This window comes from Bombina bombina, chromosome 2, assembly GCF_027579735.1.
Source record: "Bombina bombina isolate aBomBom1 chromosome 2, aBomBom1.pri, whole genome shotgun sequence".
Lineage (NCBI taxonomy): Eukaryota > Metazoa > Chordata > Amphibia > Anura > Bombinatoridae > Bombina > Bombina bombina.
In genome coordinates this window covers 1,061,426,940-1,061,443,938 of record NC_069500.1, presented here as the reverse complement: position 1 = coordinate 1,061,443,938, position 16,999 = coordinate 1,061,426,940, and the positions used below count along the sequence as shown (strand labels likewise).

The 16,999-nt window shown below is 38.0% G+C and overlaps 1 protein-coding gene across 3 annotated transcripts in view; it reads left to right on the top strand.

Moving 5' to 3' along the window:
- ELF2 (E74 like ETS transcription factor 2) overlaps window positions 1-13,651 on the top strand; it is a 453,216-nt gene extending 439,565 nt beyond the window's left edge. For all 3 annotated transcript variants that reach the window (XM_053703674.1, XM_053703676.1, XM_053703675.1), the window contains one exon: window positions 11,717-13,651. In XM_053703674.1, the coding sequence (XP_053559649.1) occupies window positions 11,717-12,344 (628 nt within the window). In that variant the 3' untranslated portion in view covers window positions 12,345-13,651. The remainder of the gene's footprint in view (window positions 1-11,716) is intronic.
- Window positions 13,652-16,999: the final 3,348 nt, after the last annotated feature.

Genomic DNA, 16,999 nt, shown 5'->3' with positions numbered 1-16,999 from the left:
TGAAGAGAGAATCATTCATTTGTTTTCAGACAGACAATGTCACAACTGTGGCATACATCAATCATCAAGGAGGGACTCACAGTCCTCTGGCTATGAAAGAAGTATCTCGAATTTTGGTTTGGGCGGAATCCAGCTCCTGTCTAATCTCTGCGGTTCATATCCCAGGTGTAGACAATTGGGAAGCGGATTATCTCAGTCGCCAAACGTTGCATCCGGGCGAATGGTCTCTTCACCCAGAGGTATTTCTTCAGATTGTTCAAATGTGGGAATTTCCAGAAATAGATCTGATGGCGTCCCATCTAAACAAGAAACTTCCCAGGTATCTGTCCAGATCCCGGGATCCTCAGGCGGAGGCAGTGGATGCATTATCACTTCCTTGGAAGTATCATCCTGCCTATATCTTTCCGCCTCTAGTTCTTCTTCCAAGAGTAATCTCCAAGATTCTGAAGGAATGCTCGTTTGTTCTGCTGGTAGCTCCGGCATGGCCTCACAGGTTTTGGTATGCGGATCTTGTCCGGATGGCCTCTTGCCAACCGTGGACTCTTCCGTTAAGACCAGACCTTCTGTCGCAAGGTCCTTTTTTCCATCAGGATCTCAAATCCTTAAATTTAAAGGTATGGAGATTGAACGCTTGATTCTTGGTCAAAGAGGTTTCTCTGACTCTGTGATTAATACTATGTTACAGGCTCGTAAATCTGTATCTAGAGAGATATATTATAGAGTCTGGAAGACTTATATTTCTTGGTGTCTTTCTCATCATTTTTCTTGGCATTCTTTTAGAATACCGAGAATTTTACAGTTTCTTCAGGATGGTTTAGATAAAGGTTTGTCCGCAAGTTCCTTGAAAGGACAAATCTCTGCTCTTTCTGTTCTTTTTCACAGAAAGATTGCTAATCTTCCTGATATTCATTGTTTTGTACAAGCTTTGGTTCGTATAAAACCTGTCATTAAGTCAATTTCTCCTCCTTGGAGTTTGAATTTGGTTCTGGGAGCTCTTCAAGCTCCTCCGTTTGAACCTATGCATTCATTGGACATTAAATTACTTTCTTGGAAAGTTTTGTTCCTTTTGGCCATCTCTTCTGCCAGAAGAGTTTCTGAATTATCTGCTCTTTCTTGTGAGTCTCCTTTTCTGATTTTTCATCAGGATAAGGCGGTGTTGCGAACTTCTTTTGAATTTTTACCTAAAGTTGTGAATTCCAACAACATTAGTAGAGAAATTGTGGTTCCTTCATTATGTCCTAATCCTAAGAATTCTAAGGAGAAATCGTTGCATTCTTTGGATGTTGTCAGAGCTTTGAAATATTATGTTGAAGCTACGAAATCTTTTCGTAAGACTTCTAGTCTATTTGTTATCTTTTCCGGTTCTAGAAAAGGCCAGAAAGCTTCTGCCATTTCTTTGGCATCTTGGTTGAAATCTTTAATTCATCTTGCCTATGTTGAGTCGGGTAAAACTCCGCCTCAGAGAATTACAGCTCATTCTACTAGGTCAGTTTCTACTTCCTGGGCGTTTAGGAATGAAGCTTCGGTTGACCAGATCTGCAAAGCAGCAACTTGGTCCTCTTTGCATACTTTTACTAAATTCTACCATTTTTATGTATTTTCTTCTTCTGAAGCAGTTTTTGGTAGAAAAGTACTTCAGGCAGCGGTTTCAGTTTGAATCTTCTGCTTATGTTTTTCGTTAAACTTTATTTTGGGTGTGGATTATTTTCAGCAGGAATTGGCTGTCTTTATTTTATCCCTCCCTCTCTAGTGACTCTTGTGTGGAAAGATCCACATCTTGGGTAGTCATTATCCCATACGTCACTAGCTCATGGACTCTTGCTAATTACATGAAAGAAAACATAATTTATGTAAGAACTTACCTGATAAATTCATTTCTTTCATATTAGCAAGAGTCCATGAGGCCCGCCCTTTTTTTGTGGTGGTTATGATTTTGTATAAAGCACAATTATTCCAATTCCTTATTTTTGATGCTTTCGCTCCTTTCTTATCACCCCACTTCTTGGCTATTCGTTAAACTGAATTGTGGGTGTGGTGAGGGGTGTATTTATAGGCATTTTGAGGTTTGGGAAACTTTGCCCCTCCTGGTAGGAATGTATATCCCATACGTCACTAGCTCATGGACTCTTGCTAATATGAAAGAAATGAATTTATCAGGTAAGTTCTTACATAAATTATGTTTTTTTTTATGCTTTCGCACTTTTTTTTATCACCCCACTTCTTGGCTATTCGTTAAACTGAATTGTGGGTGTGGTGAGGGGTGTATTTGTAGGCATTTTGAGGTTTGGGAAACTTTGCCCCTCCTGGTAGGAATGTGTATCCCATACGTCACTAGCTCATGGACTCTTGCTAATATGAAAGAAATTAATTTATCAGGTAAGTTCTTACATAAATTATGTTTTCTGGAAGAGAGGGACACAGGAGAGTACTGGCTGTGCAATGTAAATTATTTTTTTTTGAGTTGTGGTTACAAACCTGCCACGGGTGTTGCTGGGATAGTTCCTTAAAGGGACAGTCTGCACCAAAATTTTTCTTATTTAAAAAGATGGATAATCCCTTTATTACCCATGCCCTATTTTTGCATAACCAACACAGTTATATTAATATACTTTTTACCTCTGTGATTACCTTGTATCTAAGCCTTTGCAGACAGCCTCCTTATTTAAGTGCCTTTGACAGACATGCAGTGTAGTCAATCAGTGAAGACTCCTAAATAACTTCACGGGAGTGAGCACAATGTTATCTATATGATACATGTGAACTAACACAGTCTAACTGTGAAACACTTTCAAAATGCTCTGAGCTAGGAGGCGGTTTTCAACTGTATAGAAATCAGTTTGAGCCTAGCTAGGTTTAGCTTTTCAAAAATACCACCAAGGGAACAAAGCAAATTTGATGATAAAAGTAAATTGGAAAGTTGTTTAAAATTGCATGCACTATCTGAATCATGAAAGTTTAGTTTTGACTTTACTGTCCCTTTAAGCCTCCTACTGTGTAACCATGATGATGTACTCCCTCAGTATATCCTCTGCTTTTAGTTACAGTACAGGATGGGCTATCTGTTTTATTCTCAGGAATAGGGGTAAGAACAGTGGAGGTGACATTTGCTGGGTAAGTACCTGCCTGTCTCACACAGCCTACAAAGGGTACAGTTACTCCATAGCAAGTTCATGCCATATTAGGCCTTGCAGCTGATTCTTATCTTGCATGAACTTTTTTTTCACACATGGATTTCTTTTATTTTTTTTTTTAAGCTGCTTAAACCTAAGTACTATTTGGCAGGACAGTTTTGTTCCTTTTATCCGAACAGGGGTCAGAGGAGTCCCAAGGCAACCTGAAAGCCCACCCAAGGGTGGAATAAGCAGCCCAAGAATTCCTTCCAGGACAAGTCAGCATGATGCTGTTGCCTCCGACCTAGTAAAAGGTCGTGGGGGGGGGGGGGGGGGGGGCTTTTTCTTTTTCAGAGGGAATGGCGTTGATCAGTCCAGGACCCCCTGGGTGCTAGACATTATTTGCCTGGGATACAGAATGATAAATAACTAATAATCACAAACAAAGCTAAACAATAAAAAATGTGATGCAACAAATAAAAAGGATATCGTGTGTCGACGTGGAAAATTCCCAAAACCACAGTATTTCCAAATATATGAAAGAGAACAAATTGTGGTGCAGTATTGTGACAGTTTAATAAATGTGTCAAATTTCTACTCACATAAACTTGAGCTATCTTAAGCTCAAGTATTGTGCAATCCTGATTCACAAAGCTGTCAGGCTCAGCTCACTTAGTGTTGGTGAAGTCGAAATCTGTAATTGTGTCTCCACAAATAAAAAAAAAAAGAATATAGTGTGATACTGTATATAACAGATGTAAAATTGATTTGTTCAATGTATACTCACACTTTTCAGGAGCTAAATATCAGCTCCTGATTTATAAGCAGACCTGATATCGGCTATAGGGAGGGATACAACTTCCGTTGTTACACATATACTCTGTAGCCCTTAGTGACTTGAAGTCCTTATGATCATTTTATATGTATAGTATGTTTTTATACTTTTAATAAATTAAATTGTTTACATAGCGGTTCCGGACCATTGCTATTTTGCGGCCTCCCTGATAGCCAATATCAGGTCTGCTTATGTATCAGGAGCTGATGTTTAGCTCCTGAAAAGTGAGTATACATTGAACAAATCAAATTTTCATCTGTTATATACAGTATCACACTATATTCTTGTTCTTTATTTGTGGAGATACAATTGCAGATTTTGACTTCACCAACACGGAGTAAGCTGAGCCTGACAGCTTTGTGAATCAGGATTGCACAATACTTGAGCTTAAAGGGAAATAAAACAAGTTGGGATAGAGATAAATTAATATATGTACTTTAATTACTTTACCTGCAAATTTATACTGCAGTGCCTCGTCATTAACCCTTTCTTTTTAGTTTTTGAATTATTCTTTTGGTAAAATGCAAAAGTGAATAGGGATTATCTGGTGGAGCATGCCTAGAAGCTGTGAACTTAGTTGAAATACAATGCCTGTGTCTAAACACTGATAAGAGGGGTTGAGGTAACTGCTCCAGGCAGTTTAGCTACATAATTCATTTTGCCTATTTTTGAAAATTATTTTAAAATACCAGCAATTTTTAATCCATATTTAATCCATATTTTTTAATGCAAATTATTTTAAATGAATTAGCCCTTTTAGGATATGCACATATCTCAACCTGTTTTATGGCATTTTAAGATAGCTCAAGTTTATGTGAGTACAAATTTGACACATTGAATTCATATTTATTAACTGTCACAGTACTGCACCATAATTTTTTTTTTTTTTTTTTATTTTTTTTTGGAGAATTTTGTTCTCTAATTTTCTTGGAGGTTTTGGGAATTCTCCACTTCGTTGACACACAATATCCTTTTTATTTGTTGCATCACATTTTTTATTATGGGATACAGAATAAGCTTTTGTTTTTCGTCCCCCCAAGGGACCGCCTTTTATTGTCAATGGTCTCAGGAAACCCTGTAAAGAGAGTGTCTGTTGTGTGGACCACCTCCTCGCCTTGGGCGTAGTAGTTCCAGTTCCCCCATCAGAGAGGGGAAAAAGGTTCTACTCCAATCTCTTTGTAGTCCCCAAGAAGGAGGGCACGTTCCTTACCTACGCTGATGTGACCAGCGAGGATTTTCTTGGCGTAGAGTGAAGACTGCATATTAAGTTTCTCTAGGAAGGTCTGGAGAAAAGGCTGTCGGCCAGTTCTATCAAGGGTCAGATCTCTGCCCTTTCTATTTTGTTTCACAAGAGACTGGCTAGTTTGCCAGATGTTCAAGAGTTTGTTCATGCTCTTGTTCGAATTATACCTGTTTTGAAACCTGTTGCTCCCCCTTGGAGCCTAAATTTAGTTCTTAAGGTTCTTTCGAGAGCTCCGTTTAAGCCTCTGCAATCTGTTGATATTAAGTGACTCACTTGGAAAGTGGTCTTCCTTTTGGCCGTTTCCTCTGTTTACAGAGTATCAGAGCTTTCAGCTTTGATGTGTGATCCTCCATATCTGGTGATCCATTAGGATAAGGTTGTGTCGAGGACTAAACCAGGCTTTCTACCTAAGTGGTGAATACTTGTAACATAAACCAAGAGATTAGGACAATCTTGATGTGCTTAGAGCGCTGGAGTTCTACCTTCACGCTACTAAGGAGTTTTGTCAATCTTCTTCCTTATTCATCTTGTATGCTGACAAGTGCAAAGGTGAAAATGGCCTCAGCTTTTATTTCCTTTTGATTGAGAATGCTGATTGGTATGGCCTACACGGAACCGGGTCAAGAGCCCCCTTCGAGAATCATGGCGCATTGTACGGTCTATTACTTGGGCTTTCAAGAATGAGGTCTCAGTTGAGTAGATCTGCAAGGCTGCAATGTGGTCTTCATTACACACTTTCACAAAGTAATAGAAGTTTGTTTTTACCTTGGCAGAAGCATCCTTCTACAAGCGGTGGTGCCTAGTGCTTAGGGCTGCCTCCCTTACTTTTCCCTCCTGAACATGTGATCTCTAGAGCTTGGGTATTGGTTTCCCATAGGTTATGAATGTTCTTGTGGACTCTTACTGCCAATAGAAGGAAAACAAAAATGTAATGCTTTCCTGATAAATGTATTTCCTCCTTGGCAGTGAGAGTCCACTACCCCGTCCAAATGCTAATGTGTAGTGGCGGCAGTTGTTTTTGCACCTCTGTACCTTTTGTATTTCTCTTCAATTTTCCTTATACTTGGCTGAGCTACTGGAGGGTAGGGGTAAGTGGGAGGGATATGTATAGTCTTGTTTGGGGTTTGTCTGCCTCCTCCTGGTGGCCAGGAATAGTATTTCCCATAGGTTATGAATGTTCTCATGGACTCTTACTGCCAAGAAGGAAATTAATTTATCAGGTAAACAAAGTTTATTTATTTTCTTAAAGGGACATAAAACCAAACTTTAAACAATTTGCTTCATTATCTTATTCTTTGTTGAAAAAGCAGCAGTGCACTACTGGGTCTAGCTGAAAACATTGGGTGAGCCAATTATGAGGCATATATGTGGAACCAAAACCAATAAATCAGTTTTCTGGATATAGATCTAGAGATTTTTGAAAAAATATATAAAAACTAAGACATTTTAAAAAAGTGGACTCAAATAATTACATCCACTATAACAGTTGTCACTTTAAACATTTTATTTCATTAGATGTCAAGAGTCTCCTCTTGACCACTAGCAGGAGGCAAAAGGTGAATTACTTTTGGATTCCCTGTCATGAAAGAAATATATTTGTCAGATAAGCATAAGATCTTTGCCACAGACTTGTAGAACTTGGAAATAGTTGTCCTTTGTTAGACTAGACCTCTTTTGCAGTTTTGTACTAGCAGAGCTTCATCCTCCAAAGGAATGTTTCATAGACAAAATGATTAACCATATGAGCAAAGAAAAGGTAGAGGACATGATAGGCACTGTAAATGCCGAGTTGGTTTGTCTAGAATCTTTTTGTCTCAATTCAGACGCATTTTAGTGCAGCCAGTTTCAAATCAATTAATTCTAGATATCATTTCCCAGTTATAAAAAATGGCTGATTTCCTTCCATAAGGCAGGGAGAGTCCACAACTTAATTCCTTACTGTTGGAGTCCAGCCAAAGACTTAAATATCTCTCCCACTTCCCCAGTCATTCTTTGACTTTCGTCACTGTAGGAGGTGGCAGAGAAGTGTCAGAAGATTTGGATAGTCCTTTAATATTCTGACACTTGAGTCTGGAGATGCAGGGAAAGTTTTTCTGCTTTGCAATGTGACCCCCCCTTATCTGTTTTTTCATGCCGATAAGGCGGTTTTACGCACTAAATTAGGGTTCCTCCCTAAGGTGGTGTCGAATCGTAACATTAATCAAGAAAATGTTGTTCCTTCCTTGTGTCCTAATCCTCCTTCAGCAAAGGAACGTTTGCTTCACAATCTAGATGTGGTTTGTGCCTTGAAGTTCTTTCTTCAGGCTACTAAGGAATACAGACACTCTTCCTCTTTGTCATCTATGCGGGGAAGCATAAGGGGCAGAAGACTACTATGACTTCTCTATCTTTCTGGTTGAGGAGTGTCATCTGCTTAGCTTATGAGACAGCGGGACGACAGCCTCCTGAGAGGATAACTGCTCATTCCACTAGAGCAGCGGCTTCCTCTTGGGCTTTTAAGAATGAAGCCTTAATGGATCAGATTTTTAAGGCGGCTACCTGATCCTCCTTACACACTTTTTCTAAATTTTACAAGTTTGAAGTGTTTGCTTCCGCAGCTTTCAGGAGAAAAGTTTTGCGAGCTGTGGTGCTCTCAGAATAGGGTCCGCCTCTTTTTTGTTCTTTCCAGTTATTCATTCAATGTCCTCTGGAGCTTGGGTAAATTTTTCCCAACATTAAAGAATGAAGTCGTGGACTCTCCCTATCTTAGGAAGGAAAACATAATTTATGCTTTCCAGATAAATTCCTTTCCTTCCTGGCAGGGAGAGTCCATGACCGCGCCCGTAATTTTATTTTTTTGATGGATGGCTACCTTTTTATATTTTTCTGGTATTTTTTATACCCTGATGTTTCTCCTACTTTTTCTTGTTCCCTCAGCAGAATGAATGGGGGATAGGGGAAGTGAGAGGGATATTTAAGCCTTTGGCCTGGTGTTGTATTTCCCAACAGTAACTCCCTGCCAGGAAGGAAAGGAATTTATCTGATAAGCATAAATAGTTTTTCACCACTTAAAGGGGCATGCTTGCAAAAGCTACATTTTAACACCTCAGCACAGAAACACGTTATGCTTTTTATCCTTGAATAACCTTGCACTCTGTAGGGCCAACAGAGAAGCATAATCATCCAGTAGGACTTGAGTGGTCTAGACTTTTACTCATCTTGGAATAACTGGCAAAGGATGGTGGCGCACTTTCCAGCGTTAACCCTGCAGTGGAGAACATCCTGGGAGATAGACATGGCACCATGGTGATTGGTCTCTTGTGCAAGGTTGGACTGCCCCTTTTCGCAATAATTCCACCAGGGCGCAGCGTAGATCGGCATGAAAAACTACGTCTGATCTGGCGAAGTTTAGATCGGGCCCTAAGAGGGAACTCTAGCAATAAAGGTAGTTTCTCGTATTCTCTCTTGGACAGAGATCAATTTTAGTATGGTTTCTGCTTCTCATATACCAGGTGTGAAAAATTTGGGAAGTAGATTCTCTGTCGTCAATACTATTATCAAGGTGAATGGTCTTTATATCTGGATGTGTTCAACCAGATTGTATATCTTTGAGGTGTACCAGAGAGAGACCCTTGTGCATTCTAGTTTAAACAAAAAAAATTATCCTTTGCATGATCAAGGGATCCTCAAGCGGATTTTGTAGGTACTCTAGCAGCTGCCTGGTCTTTTCAACTTGCTTACTTTTTTCCTCCCACATTTTATGTCATCTCACTAGACAGTAGAATTGTTTTAGTCTTAATTGCCTTGTGCAAGGAAAATGGTTATAATTGACATTCTTTTAGAATTCCTAGATTTCTATAAATTTTAAAAGTTTTATGATAAGGGTTTATATGCTAGCCTTTTGAAGTGTGAGATTTCAGCCCTGTTTACATTATAAACAAATTGCAAAACTTCCTGACATTCAGAATTTTTTTTTTTTTTTTAAGCTTTCGTCCGGGCTAGATCTGTCATTCTAATATTCTCTCCAACGCAGAACCTAACCTGCAACCCTCCTTATCTGATTTTTCTCCAGGATAAGACTTTTTTATTTTATTTATCATATTTTTTGTAGGATAAGATTTTTCCTTTTACCAAAAGTGGTGTCTTCTACTATCACTAGGAAAGTTTAAAATTCCTTCTCTTAGCACTAATTCTGAAAATTCTAAGAAAGTCTACTACATAATTTGGATGTAGCTGGAGATTTTTACATGCAGACTATAGTGTCTTTTAGACAATCCTCTAATCTGTGTGTTCGTCTCTCAGGTCTACATAAAGGCCACACTATTTTCTTTAGCTTTTTTGCTTAAAGTCCTGATTCACAAGGCTTAATTGAATGTGGAAAAGTCTTCCAAATGCATTACAGTCCATTCTACTAGATCAGTTTCCTCTTTCTGGGCAGTTTGTATGTGGTTTCTGCATGTTTGCAAGGCAGAAACATGGTATTCCCTACATATTTTTCTAAATTCTTCCATTTTGTTTTTTATTCTTCTGAAGCGGCTTTTGGTAGGAAAGTCCTCCAGGTAGCAGTGACTGGGAATTAGGTGCCTGCGTTTAAAAAAAAATAATTGTCCTGACTCCTGCCCAAATTACTCGTTGACTCCACTGCTTGGATATTATTTCCCAGGAGTAATAAATTGTGGACCCTTGCGACCTTATGGGAGTGTCATGTAAAAGTTGAGATATTATTGTAAGCTATGTACATAGATTAATCTGTGTATATAACTTACAATATCATCTCACCTTTTGCATGACATGATTCCCCCTCCAAAAGTGTACACATCCTGGTTAATTCATTTCTTTCATGGTGATTAGAGTCAACAAACACCACCCAATTGTATCAATTATTTAAAAGGATAGAAAAAAAAATTCTGGTGTCAGTTTTGCACCTCTGTTCCCTGCTTTGTCCTTTCCTAACATTTTTCCTGATATTTTCCCTTGTTTGGCTATTCGCTAAACTGACATACGAGTGCGATGCGAGGGATAAATTGCTTTTGAAAGGTTTTTTTTTTTTGCTCCGCTCCTTCCTAGTGGCCATAAGTTGAATCCCAGGATCTTGAACTCTCACCACCATGAAATAAATGAATTTATCAGGTAAGCATAAATTGTTTTCTACCCCATAAGGACTTAAGTCTTGCGAACAGTTCATTCTTCAAAAGATATAGTTTTATCTTATGGTCTCAATAAAAAAAAACTGAATCACTTCCATGGTTCACTAAGAATGAAGGTAATTTACGAGGTATTAAAACAGTGGTCAATACCCATAGATGATGGTGATTCTCAATGGTTAATATTAGCTAGAATATAAAGGCATTTTATTTCTGGTTTTGTCAACCCCGGTTAATAGTAATATACATGTAGATTCACTGCAGGGTTTGTGTTATGTCCACTGGAATGTCGGTGTATCTGTTTTATAGGTGATATTGCCACCCTGAGGTGCAAACTCATTGTCCCATTGGTGGCTGACTTCCAACTGGTTATCCTCATTACCACAGTGTCATCACTTGCCCGTCTTTAAGGTGGTGCTTGGTAACAGTTGCACTTTACTTGCAGGGTCCCAGGGGCAAGATTGTTTTAGATGATATTACAGCAATGAAAACACAACTTGATACCATACATATGTTTAAGGGTTATAATAATGCAATAATATGTTTAAAAGGGACACTCAAGTCAAAATTAAACTTTCATGATTCCGATAGAGCATGCAATTTTAAACAACTTTCCAATTTACTTCTATTAACAAAATGTGCAGTCTCTTTCTTTATATTTACATTGAGTCACCAGCTCCTACTGAGCATGTGCAAGAATTCATAGAACATACATATATGCATTTGTGCCGGCTGCCACACGATACAGGAGGAGTGCAAATAGACATAACTGAAATTTGTTTGAAAAAAAAATCTACTCATTTGAAGTTGACTGCTATTGCATTGCCTTTTTAGAATGCATGTGTTGATTATGCAAATCTACTGTATTTACTGGTCCATTAAGTTAATTTGTTTACCACTTCTGTGGAAGTTAAACACTCATTCAAAGGGACTGAAAGGTCAAAATTTAAATGTGCACATATGCATTTCATTTTTAAATAGAAACATCTGCAATATACTTCCATTAGCAAAAATGTTAGTAAGAGCTTTAAGTGATTTTCAACGGCACACGCACATATGCTGCAGCATGCCTTTTCTCTGAATCTTTGGTTTGCATGACAGTCTTCACTGATGCAATGTATCCCCCAACTTGCTCTCTGAGAATGTGTAATGTTTGAATGCTGGTGAAGAGCATTCACAGTATATATGCAGCTGAAAACCAGGTTTTCACCTTTCTGTCCTTTTAATATCATGTATTAGGCTGGTCCTGAACAGGACACAATCACTAACTGGTACATTTTAACTGTAGAGCTTCTTTTAAGAAATTGAAAATATCAGCTTATTTATTATGTGCCATGTGAACTGGGGAAGTAAAATTGCAAATATTCCTTTTCATCTATCTTTTTTTTGTTTTATTTAAATACAGAACTGTTCGGGTGGCTATGCAGGTACCTGTCATGATGACATCTTTGGGTCAGAAAATATCTACTTTGGCCGTCCAATCCGTAAATCCTGGTTCTCCTCTGATAGCCAGCACCAGCCCAACAACTGGATCAGCTCCCAAAGTTGTGATCCAGACAATCCCTGCTATGTTGCCAGCATCTTCAGAAAGTGGTGACAAATTCACAATGCAGCCTGCCAAAATCATTACCATACCAACTTCCCAGCTCACCCAGTGTCAGCTGCAGACAAAGTCCACCCTAAGTAATGCAGGAGGCTTAAATTTTATGGGCACCCCACTGACTGTGAGAGCACTTACTCCTGTGTCCATAGCCCATGGGACCCCTGTTATGAGACTAGCAGTTCCTGCTCAGCAAGCCAGGTGTCAGACTCCCCCCAGAGTCATCAGTACTCTTATTAAAGCACCAGATTTCAAATCGGACACAATGGTGAGCAGACAGGAAGGAGAGTTGAAAACATTTCAACTGGTGAAAGAGGACAAGCAGATAGAGGGAGGCAAAACTGTTACCCATGTTGTTGTTGTAAGCGCTCCCTCTGGCCTAACCCTTCCAATGACTGTAAAACCGGAAGGAACGGTAGTGTGCGAAAAATAAAGGTCCAAGAATGTGTACCAAGGAATTGTCAAACTGACATTAAAAGACTTAAGAAGCAGATTATTAATGAAGTCCCCTGAGACTTTAAAACAAGAGACAATGCAAGTAATCTGGATTAAAAATTAGACTTGACTGGAAATGAATTTTGTCCTATAATTATAGGATATCTGACATGTTCATAGCCTGATGGAATATTGCCTCTTTCAAGAAAATCTATTTTTCATCAATGGAAAAATAAAATACAGAAGGGACCAAAGTGGAAATAAATACATTATATATATATATATATATATATATATATATATATATATATATATATATATATATATATATATATATATATATATATATATATATATTATTGGGTTACACTAAAAAGGTGGAACACTAAAATTTAAGTTTGTGAGTGGCTGTTTATGTCAAATTAGAATTGTAGTTGATCGGGTCAAAGTTGGAAAATGTAAATTGTAACACGTTTTCTTCTGCTTTTTTTTATTATTTTTTTCCCCGACACCATATACCACTGTGTGCAAACAGCCCTCACTTATCCGGTGCTATGTAAAAAGTACTAAATCTGTGTTTCACAAAATTAATTTCAAAGATAGTGTTCCTCAAATCTCTAGTGATACGTTTTTGGAACAGCCTAAAACAAGATTTAGGAAGTATAAAAAGCAAATTTCATATGGAAGCCTTAGACTGATTATCAGTTTTATTTTCCTTGAAATAAGCTAATAGCTTGTTTGTGTAAAGCAATTTTTATATATAAATATATTTAAGAAAAAAAACTTTAAAAAAATCAAAAAACAAAACCTTGTACCTAGCACAGTATTGTTATAGAATTACATGTAACATATTTTATATGGTAGTTTAAAGTCTGAATGAATTTGTTTTTGTAAAAACTTGTATGTGGCTAGGAGAGTCTGAAGCATATTGTGCTGCAAGCCTTTTCAGTGTAAGGAGGTAGACTTGTGGGAACGTTCCCTCCAGCAAATAAGCCTTGAATTGTATCATGCTTTTGCCACATAGAATCCATGCATACATTTCAATTTCTGCTATCCATTTGAAAGGTCATCCAAAGCATGAGCCCATATTTTGGGGGGGTGCGGGAGTTTGAAACCTGCTATTTTTTTAGTTGAAGTTATGATGGGAGGGAGGGTGGGAAGCAGATAGGGGAGGATAAAATAACAGTGTTCAGAATGAACTACAATAGTTTGTATATTCAACATTTGAAGTATATTCTATTTTGTTGTACTCTTGTTTCAAAGTGTATTCAAGTAGATTTTACTGCAATATAGAAAATAATTTGATTATTTGTGCCATCTCTTTGTTCTTTGACTCTGGAACTGGTTATTTATTGGTGTACAATTTGTACTTTTTGCTTTAATGGTCAATTTACTCTCACAAGGTAAGCTCTATAAAAATGTAAAAATTACACTTAATACCTCATGAAATGTAATGAAATTCTAACGTTTCAGTATACATTTATTTTGGTTGCTTTTTCTCTACAATACCCCCGAAAAGTGTACTTGTTAATTGTCCTGTTACTCAAATAGTTTTTTTATTTTATTCTGCTCCCGCATTTGTGCCCCCCAGTCTCCCCAGTTATATATTCTATTAAGGTGGGTTTTTTAATGTTGCTGCTCATGTCAAGCAAACAATAGGTGCTTTAGACATGACTACTGAGAAATCGGCAGTACAACTTGACAAATGTGAAAAATCTCGGACATCCTGAAACTTTAGTAGCCCATGTTGTTCTTTCTTTAAAAAAAATCTAATTAGTTGTATATAACTTATGCTGAACAATACCATTTCACCAGAATTCAGTCTTAAAGGGACAACTTTCTAATTTACTTTTATCATCAAATTTGCTTTGTTTCTTTGGTATTCTTTTGTTGAAAGTTAAACCCTTTGTAGACTCATATACTAATTTCTAAGCTGTTGAAGGCTGCCTCGTATCTCAGTGCATTTTGACAGTGTTACATAAATATATCATTCTCATTTGTTCTTTTAATGTACACCAAATTTCTTCTGAGCATGTATATTAAAAATTATCTACAATTAATGAATCTATAATACGTTTCAATGCGAGCCCCCTCCTACCCCCCGTGGTCACATTATCTTGCTTTCTGAGCATCATCTAATCAGGGTGTCGTTCGATAGGCTTACTTCTATGTCATCGCTATACACGTGCAATATACATCACGTCTTCCAACATGTTCCTCCAATTGGGAGCGTTTTAAATCATCCCAAATTTTTTGCATACATGGGGAACACACTTCACCATGGCACACCAAAGTAAGCATTGAATCGTTTATTTTACAGCGATTCGTTTTCCATTTTAATATAAGGAGAGTCCACAGCTTCATTCCTTGTTGGGAATACAGAACCTGGCCACCAGGAGGAGGCAAAGACACCCCAGCCAAAGGCTTAAATACCTCCCCCACTCCCTTCATCCCCCAGTCATTCTTTGCCTTTCGTCACAGGAGGATGGCAGAGAAGTGTCGGAAGATTCGGAGTAGTCTCTAATGGAGGGTAGTACTCTTCGGTATGGGACTGGAGTTTTAAGTAGTCTTGTCAGCCTCTCAGTGAGAGCATTGACGAATATTAGTCTGGAGATGCAGGGAGAGTCTTTCTGGGAAACCATCCAGACTCGTATTAACTCCTAAGCAATCAGTGTTGACGAGTTTCACTGCCTGCTTCTAGGAGAATCAGTTTCTTTTACAAGATATGACAAGTCCACGGGTTTCATCCTTACTTATGGGATAACGCCTCCTGTTTAGCAGGAAGTGGCAAAGAGCACCACAGCAGAGCTGTATAAATAGCTCCTCCCTTCCCTCCCACTCCAGTCATTCTCTTTGCCTGTGTTAGTGATAGGAAGAGGTAAAGTGAGGTGTTAGTTTAGATTCTTCAATCAAGAAGTTTTTTATTTTAAAATGGTGCCAGTGAGTACTATTTCTTTCATGTAATTAGCAAGAGTCCATGAGCTAGTGACGTATGGGATATACATTCCTACCAGGAGGGGCAAAGTTTCCCAAACCTCAAAATGCCTATAAATACATTCCTCACCACACCCACAATTCAGTTTTACAAACTTTGCCTCCCATGGAGGTGGTGAAGTAAGTTTGTGCTAGATTCTTCGTTGATATGCGCTTCGCAGCAGGCTGGAGCCCGGTTTTCGTCTCAGAGTGCAGTGAATGTCAGAGGGATGTGAAGAGAGTATTGCTTATTTGAATACAATGGTCTTCCTCTAGGGGATCTATTTCATAGGTTCTCTGTTATCGGTCAGAGAGATTTCTTCTACCTCCCTTTTCAGATCGACAATATACTCTTATATACCATTACCTCTACTGATTCTCGTTTCAGTACTGGTTTGGTTATCTACTATATGTAGATGAGTGTCTTAGGGTAAGTAAGTCTTATTTTATTTATGACACTCTAAGCTATGGTTGGGCACTTTATATGTAAAGTTCTAAATATATGTCTTAAAACATATTTGCCATGATTCAGGATAATCCGTATTCCTTTATTAAGACTGTCAGTTTCATTATTTGGGATAATGCATATGAATAAATATTTTTTTCTTACCTTAAAATTTTCATTTGACTTTTTTCCCTGCGGGCTGTTAGGCTTGCGGGGGCTGAAAATGCTTCATTTTATTGCGTCATTCTTGGCGCAAAATTGTCATTTCCGGCGCCCTAATTGACGCCGGTAGTTTATTCGTAGTTGCGTCATTTTTCACGTATATGTGGGCGTCGTATTTAGCATTTTTTCCCATTCCTGAAACTGTCATTTAAGGAATTTGATAATTTTGCTTTATATGTTGTTTTTTCTATTACATATTGCAAGATGTCTCAACCTGACCCTGGATCAGAATCTACTTCTGGAAAGACGCTGCCTGATGCTGGTTCTACCAAAGTTCAGTGCATTTGTTGTAAACTTTTGGTATCTATTCCTCCGGCTGTAGTTTGTGTTAGTTGTCATGATAAACTTTCTAACGCAGATAGTGTATCCATTAGTAATAATCCTTTACCTGTTGCTGTTCCTTCAACATCTATTGTTCAGGATGTCCCTGTTAATGTAAAATAATTTGTTTCTAATTCTATTTGGAAGGTTCTGTCTGTTATTCCTCCTTCCAGTAAACGTAAAAGCGTTTAAAACTTCTCACATTTCAGATGAATTTTTAAGTGACCGCCATCATTCTGACTTATCTGTTTCTGATGAGGATCTTTCTGGTTCTGAAGATTCTGCCTCAGATATTGACACTGACAAATCTTCATATTTATTTAAGATGGAGTTTATTTGTTCTTTACTTAAAGAAGTGTTGATTGCATTAGATATGGAGGAGTCTAATCCTCTTGATACTAAATCTACTAAGCGTTTAAATTCGGTTTTTAAACCTCATGTAGTTTTTCCAGTTCCTGATGCTATTTCAGAAGTAATTTCTAGGGAATGGAATAGTCTGGGTACTTCATTTACTCCTTCTCCAAGGTTTAAGAAATTGTACCCTGTGCCATCTGATAGATTAGAATTTTGGGACAAGATCCCTAAAGTTGATGGGGCTATTTCTACTCTTGCTAAACGTACTACTATTCCTACAGCGGATAGTACTTCCTTTAAGGATCCTTTAGATAGGAAGCTTGAATCCTTTCTAAGGA